This window comes from Chanodichthys erythropterus, chromosome 12, assembly GCF_024489055.1.
Source record: "Chanodichthys erythropterus isolate Z2021 chromosome 12, ASM2448905v1, whole genome shotgun sequence".
Classification (NCBI taxonomy): domain Eukaryota; kingdom Metazoa; phylum Chordata; class Actinopteri; order Cypriniformes; family Xenocyprididae; genus Chanodichthys; species Chanodichthys erythropterus.
Genome location: NC_090232.1, coordinates 60,423,450 through 60,436,682, shown reverse-complemented (window position 1 = coordinate 60,436,682; position 13,233 = coordinate 60,423,450). Strand labels below are relative to the sequence as shown.

At 44.8% G+C, this 13,233-nt stretch overlaps 1 protein-coding gene across 1 annotated transcript in view; it reads right to left on the bottom strand.

Moving 5' to 3' along the window:
- Window positions 1-11,788, bottom strand: part of LOC137031687 (calsequestrin-2-like) — a 52,812-nt gene extending 41,024 nt beyond the window's left edge. Inside the window, exon 1 of the mRNA XM_067402833.1 lies at window positions 11,552-11,788. Within this exon, the coding sequence (XP_067258934.1) occupies window positions 11,552-11,788 (237 nt within the window). The remainder of the gene's footprint in view (window positions 1-11,551) is intronic.
- Between the last annotated feature and the right edge of the window lie 1,445 nt (window positions 11,789-13,233).

Here is a 13,233-nt window from a genome sequence, read left to right as displayed (position 1 = left end):
TTCCACTTAGCCACACACCGCGGCTTTCACCGGCGCCGCACACCATCCAACAATGCCTGCCCCTCTTGGTGAATGCCTTCCCTCCTAACGTGAGGATGCCTCTACTAGCGGAGCAAGCTCAGCCGTCTCAGCCATTTCATCCAACCATCTCTCACCCTACCTCTCTTTTGTCTTTGATCTACAGTGTCAACTATGGACCTTAGCGTGAGGCTGCCTCCGCTATTGCCGCAGGCCTAGACATCCTATTTTCCGCAGCTTCGCTCTTTTTCTAACCACCCTGTTCCTTCCCAGGCTCCAGCGGCCAACCCGAGCAAGAGGCTGCCTCTGCTAACGGTGCAGGCCCGGACACCTCAATTTCCCTTTCTCAGTTTCCCTCTTTTCTAACCTCCTCATCCCTCCCCTGGCTCCAGGGGCCGACTCGAGCGTGAGGCTGCCTCCGCTAACGGCCTTGGTCCTTGCCTTTCTTCCTCTTTGCACTTTCCCATAAGCAAAACGCCGTTCACCCTGTCTACTACAACACTGATGCCCATCCCACCAAATGCTACAGCCTTGGAACCAAACCCTGTTGCCCTGATCCTCTTAGAAATTCAAGCTGTTGGCAAGATTTGCTTGGAATGTGGACCCATTCCCAACCCCTGTACCTTATTATTCAGAGTTGATATTTCCTTAAACCACCTTCTTAAAACTATCCTTGACACTTCTCTCAACTACATTCTTCAAACTGTCTCCCCTAGAACCCTACAATCCATTCTGCATAGGAGCAGCAACAGACAACTCTCCCAGCATCAGATTCAAACATTTGGTCGCTGGTCATCAGGAGCATTCAAGAACTACATTCAATCTAATCGCTTTTTCATATTATAGAAAGCCCAACGAACACCTATCAGCTAGATCCAGCTCATTCTCTCACACATGCCTGCAAGCCGCCATATCCAACTCAACTACAGTTTTTTCCAATTGCTAACACACTAAAATGACATGCACAGCACAATTATTTAAACTGACACACAGAGAGCAAAACTTCTTCTCAAGTCTCCAAAAGTCTAAACACCTTTTCTGTTTTACACACATTTTGCATTTCAAAATAGCACTTTTTAAATTCACTAAATACAGTTCTCTGCATAAGACACAACAATCTGACATAAAGTCACATGTTTGCCATTTCAAAACACTGCCATTCAAAATGACACTACATGAGCTAATTGGCCAATTACATGTGCCACCTGGCCAAACACCTCAGTGGTTAATTGTTAACACTTCAATCAGGATGTAAGCACTATGAAAAGACCACAGGTGAGAACCTTTTTTTTTTACAACAACAATGGAAGACATTGCAGAGAGAGGAAGAGGAAGAGGAAGAGGGAGGTTGAGAATAAGAGGGGGAGGAAGAGTGAGAGGTAGGGGTAGAGCAGGTAGAGGAGTTCATGGCCAAAGAAGACAAACACTTTCAAATGAAATCAGAGCAACCTTAGTAGATCATGTCATCAACCATGGGTTGACAATGCGTGAGGCTGGACAGACTTGAGCCGTTTTACTGTCGCCTCTGTCATCCGGACCTTTAGACTGGAGAACAGGTATGTAACCAAAATTTCATGTAGTACACATGTAGTATACCCCATGTCATAGTGTATCAGTTGGGTGACACCTGTTTACTTAGTGTTTGACATCAGCCATTCATGAACTGTACAAGTTTCCTGTACAATGTACTCTACTGTGGGGGAAAATATTTAGGCTGCATTGTCCAAGCCCTATATATATTTTTTTATTTTATTTTTTCTAAAGGACTGAGAGACGACACCATGGTGGAGGAAGGGGCCAAATGTTCACCGGGGTACAGGAAGCTGCCATTGTAAACTTGGTTTTGGAATATAATGAAATCAGATTACGAGAAATTCAAAGCCACATCATCCAAGACAACACCTTATTCAACAACATTCAACGAGTTAGTCTGTCCACATTGGCTCGCATTCTCAAGCGAAACCAAATCAGAATGAAACAACTTTATAAGGTGCCGTTTGAGAGAAACTCTCAAAGAAACAAAGAGTTCAGACGAGCATATGTGGATGTAAGTACTATATTGACTTCAGTACACTACACACAACATTGTTTCCCAGTGTACTGGATAACACCATATTGAGTGATTTTTGTTCTTTGTTTTCAGGGAGTACTGGAAATGGATGCTCATGCAATCCCACATGAGTTCATCTTTATAGATGAGGCTGGGTTCAACCTAGCAAAGACCAGAAGAAGAGGGAGAAACCTCATTGGCCACAGAGCCATTATAGATGTTCCTGGCCAACGTGGTGGGAACATCACAATGTGCGCTGCCATCTCCAATATGCATGGTGTCCTCCACCGTCATGCCAAACTTGGACCATACAACACAGCCCATATTCTCACATTTCTGGACAGACTTCACAACATTCTCATACCACCAGAGCGTATGAATGATGCAGACCATCAAAGAAACCGGTACGTTGTAGTATGGGACAACGTGAGCTTTCATCGTGCAGCCCCAGTCCAAAACTGGTTTGCTGACCACCCAACATTTCTCGTGCAATACCTCCCACCATACTCACCATTTCTGAACCCCATAGAAGAATTCTTTTCGGCATGGCGGTGGAAGGTATACGACCGGCAGCCCTTTGTGCGCATGCCTCTTGTGCAGGCCATGGAAGAGGCATGTGATGAGATTGATGTGGGTGCAATTCAGGGATGGATAAGGCACGCAAGGCGCTTCTTCCCTCGATATCTGGCAAGGGAAGATATTGCCTGTGATGTTGACGAGGCGTTGTGGCCAGACCCGGCTGTGCGGCAAGATGCTGCTGTAACGCCACGCCAGCAGAGGGAGCCCTCTCCTGAGTATTGACAGTATGCCGCTCCCTCTGCTTCACTGGTGACTTCCTGTTTGGTACTACTTAGCCAGAGTAGCTACATCTATGCTTTGCGAAGTATTGCCAGTTACACTGCCTTACCGAGCGTTTTCCTTGTTTACCTGATTGCTGACCACGTGTATGATTCTGCCTGTTTGTCTTTGATCATCTGGATTATCCTTTCTGTTTTGGCTGCCTGATTTGACTGATTTCTGTGTTTGGACCTACTGCCTGCCTGCCACTCTGCCTTTGGATTATCCCTTGTGTATGTTCGCCAATTGGACTGATTTGCTGGTTTTGACCCACTGCCTGTTTACGACATCTGTGTGTTCCTGTTGCTGCTCAATAAAAACCACTGCAAATGGATTCTACTTCGGACTCCGCGTCCTCCTTACAGAATACTTCGCCCAACATGAATCCAGCAGAAGTAGCCAACCTGCAAGCAGCATTCGCTTACCAGACAGAAGCCATCAAGGGCTTACAGGAGCAGCTCACTCAACTCCGATCAGTCAATGAACATCTGACTCACTACATCCGCTCACTTCCTCCTCCCTCGCTGAACACGGTAAGCCTTGCTCTCCCTGACAAATTTGACGGTTCTGCTGAATGCTGTAGAGGCTTTATTCGCCAAGTCAGAGTATACTTTGATCATCAAAGAGAGAAGTTTGAGTCTGATGAAAAGAGGTGCGCTTCTAATGACGCTATTGACTGGCAAAGCTATCGACTGGGCCTCTGCTGTATGGGATAGCGATGTTCAAATTAGAACCTCAGTGGATTATTTCATTCAACAATTGCGAGAAGTGTTTGAATATCCTGCTGGGGGCAAGAATATTTCAACTCAACTACTTCACCTCTCCCAAAACAACCGCACAGCTGCTGATTATGCAGTCGAATTCAGGACACTTGCAGCCCAGAGCGGTTGGAATGATATCTCTCTTAAAGCTGTGTTTCAGCGTAGTCTCAGCCCCGAACTACAAATCGAGTTGGCATGCAAAGGAGATGATTTGTCATTTTCTGAGTATGTGAACCTGGCCATACGTGTCGACAATCTGATGAGGCAAGCTCCGTGGCGCAGGAGTGCAAGAGGAGGTCAACAGACTCATGTAAATCCCACAGCCCATGTATTTACCCCAGAAACTACAACCAGCGAGGAACCCATGCAAATAAACTTCTCGAGACTTTCTGAGGAGGAGAGAGCGAGACGTCGTCAGTTCCGTTTGTGCTTCTACTGCGGCGAGGCAGGACACCGCAGCTCAGGATGTCCACACAAGAGGCAAACCGCCTCTAAGGTAAATGTTGAACACTTTGCATTGCTTAGCAACAAGTCCTTCACAATTCCTGTTACCCTAAGAACTGAGAACCTTTCTGTTAATTTGACAGCGATGATCGACTCTGGAGCGGCCTTGAACCTGATCAACAAGGACATCACACAAAAATACAACATCCCTGTTCAACCATGCACCCCACCCATCAGGATCAAGGCAATTGACGATACACCCATCGGAAAGGGAATAACTCATCAAACCAAAACTCTAACACTTACCGTGGGACTCTTTCATCAAGAATCCATCTGTCTATACCTCATGGACTCCCCCCAGCATGACCTCGTCATTGGGTTCCCATGGCTAAGTGCTCACGATCCAAGCATCTCCTGGCAGCATGGTGAGCTCATTCAGTGGTCCGATTTCTGTATGAATAATTGTCTTTCCACAAGCCCCCTTCCATGTCTCACAACCAGTGTGGAAAGCCCCGAAACTAACCTAAATGTTGAAATTCCCACATGCTACCATGACTTAATGGAGGTCTTCAGCAAAGTCAAAGCTACCCAACTACCTCCTCATCGTCCTTGGGATTGTGCTATCGACCTCCTCCCTAATGCTATGCCTCCCAAGAATAAGATCTACCCTCTATCCCGAAATGGGAGCCAAGCCATGGAGGAATACATCACAGAGGCCCTAAACTCTGGTTTCATCCGACCTTCTACTTCTCCGGCAGCTGCAGGCTTTTTCTTCGTTGAGAAAAAGGATGGAGGTTTGAGACCTTGTATTGCTTACAGGGGATTAAATAATGTTACTGTAAAATTCCGCTATCCCCTTCCACTTGTACCTTCAGCTTTAGAGCAACTGCGTGAAGCTACCATCTACACCAAGCTAGATCTGCGAAGTGCCTACAATCTGATCAGGATCAAAGAGGGTGATGAGTGGAAGACTGCCTTTGTCACCACTAGGGGGCACTATGAATATCAGGTAATGCCGTATGGCCTAGCTAACTCACCTGCTGTTTTCCAGTCTTTCATCAATGAAATCTTCCGAGACCTGTTGAACCAATATGTTGTTGCATACATAGATGACATTCTGATATATTCCAACTCAGAGGCAGAACATATCACTCACGTCCGAACAGTCCTTTCCCGGCTTCTAGAGAACCAACTCTATGTAAAGGCAGAGAAGTGCGAATTTCATGTCAAACAAACTTCATTTCTAGGCTACCAAATAAGTCATCAAGGGGTGAAGATGGATACAATCAAGGTGAAAGCAGTCACTGAATGGCCTCAACCCACAACAGTGAAGGAACTCCAACGGTTTCTGGGATTTGCAAACTTCTATAGACGTTTCATTCGTAACTATAGCATGATAGCATCACCCCTGACCTCTCTCTTAAAAGGAAAACCTACAAGATTAAGGTGGACAAATGAAGCCAACAATGCTTTCAACTCCCTGAAGGAAAGATTCACCACAGCACCCATCTTGAAACATCCAGACCCCAATCTGCCCTTCGTCGTAGAGGTAGACGCATCCAATAGTGGAATCGGGGCAGTACTTTCTCAAAGACATGGTCAACCAAGCAAACTATATCCTTGTGCATTCTTCTCCAGGAAATTAACGGCAGCCGAAAGAAACTATGATGTAGGAAACAAAGAACTCCTTTCAATGAAATCCGCCCTTGAAGAATGGCGACACTGGCTAGAAGGTGCAGCACATCCATTCCAGATCATAACTGACCATAAAAACCTTGAGTACATAAAGAGTGCAAAACGTTTGAACCCACGCCAAGCTCGATGGTCACTGTTCTTCACCCGCTTCCAGTTTACGGTAACCTATAGACCTGGCAGTAAGAACAGTAAGGCCGATGCTCTGTCTAGGCAGTATGACCTCTCCACTGACAATGTCCATCCTGAACCCATTCTTCCACCATCCGTTGTCTTAGCTCCTGTAACTTGGGATATCATGGAGGAAATTCAGAAGGAACAACAATCAGAACCAGCACCCTCCAACTGCCCCCTGGCAAACAATATGTACCACAAAGCTTACGCCTCCGTATCATGCAGTGGGTCCATTCTTCCATTGGCTCAGGTCATCCTGGTATCTCTCGCACCCTCCAGTTGTTACAGAACACGTTCTGGTGGCCAGCTATGTCACAAACTGTCACAGACTACGTAAAATCATGCCAAGTTTGCGCTCAATCTAAGACCCCCAAAGAATTACCCTCAGGCCTCCTACAACCATTACCCATTCCCCAACGTCCCTGGTCTCACCTCTCCATAGATTTCGTCACGGATCTACCCCCTTCAAGTGGATTCACCACTATTCTAGTCATCATTGACCGCTTCTCCAAATCTTGCCGCCTGGTACCATTGAAAGGACTCCCCACAGCCATGGAGACTGCCCACGCCCTATTTCATCATGTCTTCCGAGTCTATGGTCTACCTGATGACATAGTCAGCGACAGAGGTGCCCAATTCACTTCTCAGGTTTGGAGGGCCTTCTGTAAGCACCTTGATATCAACATTAGCCTCACCTCAGGTTATCATCCTCAGGCAAACGGCCAAGTGGAGCGTCTGAATCAGGAAATCGGCAGATACCTCCGAACTTACTGTAGTAGAGAACAACACCGTTGGTCAGAATTCCTGCCCTGGGCAGAATATGCCCAAAATTCATTGGTTCACTCATCTACAGGTATGACCCCCTTCAAGTGTGTCCTAGGCTTCCAACCCCCTCTGTTCCCTTGGTCCGGAGAACCCTCATCAGTCCCAGCAGTGGATGACTGGATGCAACGCAGTGAGAGAGTGTGGGACAGTGCTCATGTCCATCTGCAGAGAGCAGTGAGAACTCAAGAACTGCAGGCTAACCGACGCCGCCGCCCACATCCCCCTTATCAACCAGGACAACGGGTCTGGCTCTCCACTAGAGATCTCAGGTTGCGGCTACCAAGCCGGAAGCTCAACCCAAGGTATGTTGGCCCTTTTAAAATTCTACGAAGAATTAATGAAGTCACTTACCAATTAGAGCTTCCTGCTAATTACCGCATCTCTCCATCCTTTCATGTTTCCCTCCTGAAACCGTTCCACCCGGAGCCTGGCCCCAACAACAATGCTCAAGAGCCACCACCACCATTGGACATTGAAGGTGTCCCTGCTTATAGGGTAAACCTGTTGTTGGACTCAAGGCGCAGAGGGGGTCAGCTCCAGTATCTGGTGGACTGGGAGGGCTACGGACCTGAGGAGAGATCATGGGTAGCCGCCCGGGACATTCTGGACCCTTCTCTCATCGAGGAATTTCATCGTGCCAGACCCGACCGACCAGCACCACGACCAAGGGGACGGCCTCGGAGAGCGTCAGGAGACGCTCCTAGAGGAGGGGTTCTGTAACGCCACGCCAGCAGAGGGAGCCCTCTCCTGAGTATTGACAGTATGCCGCTCCCTCTGCTTCACTGGTGACTTCCTGTTTGGTACTACTTAGCCAGAGTAGCTACATCTATGCTTTGCGAAGTATTGCCAGTTACACTGCCTTACCGAGCGTTTTCCTTGTTTACCTGATTGCTGACCACGTGTATGATTCTGCCTGTTTGTCTTTGATCATCTGGATTATCCTTTCTGTTTTGGCTGCCTGATTTGACTGATTTCTGTGTTTGGACCTATTGCCTGCCTGCCACTCTGCCTTTGGATTATCCCTTGTGTATGTTCGCCGATTGGACTGATTTGCTGGTTTTGACCCACTGCCTGTTTACGACATCTGTGTGTTCCTGTTGCTGCTCAATAAAAACCACTGCAAATGGATTCTACTTCGGACTCCGCGTCCTCCTTACAGCTGCCTAATTTTTCTTGCCTTTTTTTTTTGTTTTTTTTTTTTTACTGTAATATATTTTTTTTCAGAAATTTTCTTTTTCAGTTTACTTTTTTTGTAAGAATATTTTTGTTCAGTCCCATGTAAATATATCTGCTGTGCTTATGTTGTACTGACTTGTTTACTGTAGTGAAGGAAAAAAAATAAAAATGTTGCAACAGCATGTGTGTGTATCTGCAAATATTTCTGTGCATGTGAACAATCTGATACATATTTTAGTATTATGGCAAAGCATACTAAAGATGGGGGTGCTTTTCATTATGCCCAACAGTGTGTAGGTGGTTAGGCAAAAATCTGGTAATATGAATGAAGTGTGTGCCATTTCATGCAAAAGTTTGATTTTGATAATGCTCTGTGTAGTTTCGGTTGCAGTGCTTCATTTTGCAGGATATATGAGGTATTTTGCAGTTTGGGTGTGTGGTTTTGTGAATTGTGTTAAGTGTTTTGATAAAACCAGACTAGTTTGAAAAATTGTGTGTTAGCAATAGGAAAAAACTGTAATACCATCATTCCAATACAACGGAAACTTTCTATCATTGCTGCAGCAGTGATGTGCCTCGGCTCCCACAGGAGCTCAGTTCCTCTGGCTATTCTCTCCACTGTCGCAGCAGTGATGTTGCCTCAGTTCCCGCAGGAGCTCAGTTCTTCTGGCTAACTTGTCCACTGCCGCAGCAGTGATGTCGCCTCGGTTCCCACAGGAGCTCAATTCCTCTGGCTATTCTCTCCACAGCCGCAGCAGTGATGTCGCCTCGGCTTCCGCAGGAGCTCAGTTCCTCTGGCTGTTCTCTCCACTGCCGCAGCAGTGATGTCGCCTCGGCTCCCGCAGGAGCTCAGTTCTTCAAGCCGATTTCTCCACTGCCGCAGCAGTGATGTCACCTCGGCTCCCACAGGAGCTCAGTTCTGGCTAATTTCTCCACTGCCGCAGCAGTGATGTTCCCTCGGCTCCCACAGGAGCTCAGTTCTTCTGGCTATTTTCTCCACTGCTACAGCAGTGATGTCGCCTCGGCTCCCGCAGGAGCTCAGTTCTTCAGGCCAATTTCTCCACTGCCACAGCAGTGATGTCGCCTTGGCTCCTGCAGGAGCTCAGTTCTTCTGGCTATTTCCTCCACTGCCGCAGCAGTGATGTCACCTCAGCTCCCGCAGGAGCTCAGTTCTTCTGGCTAATTCCTCCACTGCCACAGCAGTGATGTCGCCTCGGCTTCCGCAGGAGCTCAGTGCTGTCCAATGTCTTCATCCATATGACGATAACTCTACCAGTTCTTTACTAACCCTCTAGCAGCACATTCAGCCTAAGCAAGGCAATTTTGGGGGTCATAAGTAATGTTCCGCCTGCTGTCCTGCATTGGTTTGCAATTTTTGGGGGGAGTAATCTGGGTTCGGGCCAAAATACCGAGCTCTGAGCCCTCTCCTCAGACAGCACACCAAATACGCATACTACTACGCATACATTTTTCTATCTAATTATTTGTAAGTGTGAACTCGTGAAATAATGTTTTATATTAACAAAATTCGGGAGGAGCAATGTTCAAATAATCTGACTAATCATCACGTCATCTCGGCCAGCTGTTAGCAATCAGTAATCAACATATCTACCCAATCAGCACGAGTGAAAGCATATATATAAGACACGGTCGACTCACCCATATTCCTCGACAGTTTGACAGCATCCCTCCACCACCTGGTGCTTGTGATAAGTGGAAGAGGAAAAATGCACTCTTTTTGAGTATGTTTGTGTTTTATTACATCTGCTATCACAGCGGTTAGCTATACAGGCACTTGATCGGGCCCAGTGTTTGCAACAAACACATAGTCTCCAGCACCCGGATCTAAACGGGGTGTTTGGAGGTATAAATTAAGCTGTTTGGGGGGTGGTTCGGCCGCAGCGAGACTTAGCCCTCTTCCTGTCTTAGTCCTTTTCCTGTCTAAGAGATCAGGATGACTTCTGAGGCGCAGGGCCCACATCTTGGGCCGGGGTCCCTGACGCTTCGGGAAGAGATGGCATTTTCCAGAGCGGGAGCACTGTCAAGGCTCAGGCTGTGGAGTAGGCTGAGCAATCAAGGGCGCAGGCTTTGCGGGCTGCTGAGTCGGCACAGGCCTGGGGTGACTAGCTGCAGCAGAGCTGGAACGCTTGGGCAGAAAGTATCGCATCACTTAGGAAGACTTCTGTGCAGCAGTTAAGTGTTCTGTGAAGCAATCCATGGCAGGTCCAAAAAGACCAGTGGGGGAAACCAGGAAGTTGAGGAAAAGGGCCTTGTCCGCTTCCTTAATCTCTATTAGGTTCCACCATAAGTGGCGCTCCAGCACCACTAAGCTGGCCAGTGACCTGCTGATGGCCTGAGCCGTCGCCTTCGTAGCGCACAGTTGTGCCGCGCAGCTCCTTAAATGCAGCTGGGTTGGTCCCAGACTCATCCATGGAACGGAGGACTTTAACTTCAAAATCCTGAAGGATGGCCATGGTGTGTAGTGCAGAAGCCGCCTGGCCAGCCGAGGTATAGGCACGCCAGCGAGGGCTGACGTTGTCCTACAGGATTTGGATGTATGAACGACCTTCGCTTTCCATTCAATGGCACCAATTTGAATATTATTCATGCTGATCACTCTATATTCCACTTGGCTCACCTTAATATTAAACATTCGCGCAGGAACACTCAGGTACATTACGTAAAATTAGAACAGCCTTGTTTCAGCCACCAGACTTTCAGTGCTTATTGTAAATAGGTATTTAATGAATTAATTGTTTAGTGAAACGCTTCTGATCATCAGATATCAGCGTAGGCATTATTCCCTACAACACTCATGAATGGAAAAATAACTTTTGTGTAATTCAGGCACATCATCGAAATAAGAAAATTGAGAAATTTGTTCTCATAATTTAACACGTTTTTTCTCATAATTTAATGAGTTTATTCTCAACAGTTTATTTCGACTTTTTTCTCGAAATTTAACAAGTTTTTTCTCAAAATTTAACAACTTTAATCTTGAGATGGTTTTATTTTTTTATTATTGCTTGGCCCTAATCGTCTTCCGTAGTGGACATTGTGTGGAGTAAAGGTCTCTTGAAAAATTAAAAATAAAGGTCTCTTGAAAAGAATTTTTTTTTACATGTTGCATCGATACATTATATTGTTAGTCATTTGATCAATGTATATTCATAGATGTATTTTTACACCCCAAGTTTTCAGTGTGTATGTGTGTTAGAAACTGAAAACCTATGCATATGATGGTAGGTCATAAAAATATTAAAAATGATATTGTATGCTCTCCAAAAGATAACCAGTCCGTTCTCAGGTGCGTAAATCAAAAAACATTTTATCAACCAAAAAACCAAAGTTGTCCGCACACTGAAAGACATGCAATTAGACCAAAGCAAGTGTCTATCACAAAAATTACCTTAATTAAACATCTACAAGGTGAAAAAATGTGCAAAAAAGTGACAAGTGTCTTAAAAACAGACCAAAGAGCAGACGTTTCAGCTTTCATGTTTCAGAAGAGCATCCTGTCCCTATTCACCCATTGAATTCTTTAGTCATCCCATCCTTTTTTATAATTCCTTACCTCCAGAACCATCTCCCTCATGTGAAATTGCTGCTGGAGCTCCTTATCTGAAGGCAGGGGGTCGTGATACAGCAAACACATCATGTCATACTTCTTTAAAGCCTTCTTATAGTTCCTTTCATTAACATTAAGAACTCTGTCCTTGCCATCAAAACTGGGATACTCCAGACCCTCTTCTGCTGAGGAGTACAAGAGAAAATCCATGTAGGAAACCAAGATGATCCAGACGGACAGCATAGTAGCAATGATTAAACAGGCAAATAAAAAGAAGAGTCTGATGGAAAGAGCCCAAGTGAGATCTTGCTGGACAGTGAGGCTGAGCACCAAAATGAGACTAAATGTGTAGTTCTTCAGCACTAAAAAACATGTTATACTCTCTTTCTCATTCTACTGCCTCACCTCTTCTCAACAATTAGACGAAGACACGATAGGATAAGATATTTAATAGACTTTCCAATGAGTATGTCCCTGGTGAATTTAGGCCTCTTTTAGTGACCCAGTCATTTAAACGCTAAAAATAAATGATTATCTGATGGAAAAGAGGACAGACATGAGTACCATAGGGAATCACAGTACAAGTTTCTCAACATGTATATGATAATTATTGAATAAAATCAAAAAATATGCATACATGGCATTCAACGCACACATGAAAAAGTGATCTTTAACAAAGACAAAGGGTCCCTCCAACCCATTAATGCTAATTATGACTATTTGTTATCATTTATGCAAAGATTTTTTGTTGTAGATGTGTGGTGAGAAACTTATCCCTTGCAAAAAAAATTCTTATGGAACAATAACTCACTTTCTTGGCGGACCTCAGCAGAATTATCAAATATAAAGACTGACATATCCCTCTCTGTTTTCTGACCATAATGCCATTTTTATCTTTTTATCTGTATTCCATTTGTATCCTCTGCCTCCTTGAGTAAAAGATCCTCATACTGGAAACGTAACACCTCAATTCAACAAGGATCTTACTAAAATTGATAACTTAAAGGGATAGTTCACCAAAAATCTTCTTTTGTGTTTAGCAGAAGAAAGAAATTCATACAGGTTTGGAACAACTTGAGGGTGAGTAAATGATGACAGAATTTCCATTTTTGGATGAACTATTCCTTTAATTTCTGGATAAAGCTAATAAAGAGTATATGTTTCACAGTGATTGGGAACTTCTCTCTGTTCGCAAAAAGAAAAAAAATAAATTATATATATATATATATATATATATTCTGATTCCAAAAAAAGTTGGGACACTGTACAAATTGTGGATAAAAAAGGAATGCAATAATTTACAAATCTCAAAAACATATTTTATTCACAATGGAATATAGATAACATATCAAATGTTGAAAGTGAGACATTTTGCAATGTCATGCCAAATATTGGCTTATTTTGGATTTCATGAGAGCTACACATTCCAAAAAAGTTGGGACAGGTAGCAATAAGAGGCCGGAAAAGTTAAATGTACATATAAGGAATAGCTGGAGGACCAATTTGCAACTTATTAGGTCAATTGGCAACATGATTGGGTATAAAAAGAACCACTCAGAGTGGCAGTGTCTCTCAGAAGTCAAGATGGGCAGAGGATCACCAATTCCCCCAATGCTGCGGCGAAAAATAGTGGAGCAATATCAGAAAGGAGTTTCTCAGAGAAAAATTGCAAAGATTTTGAATTTATC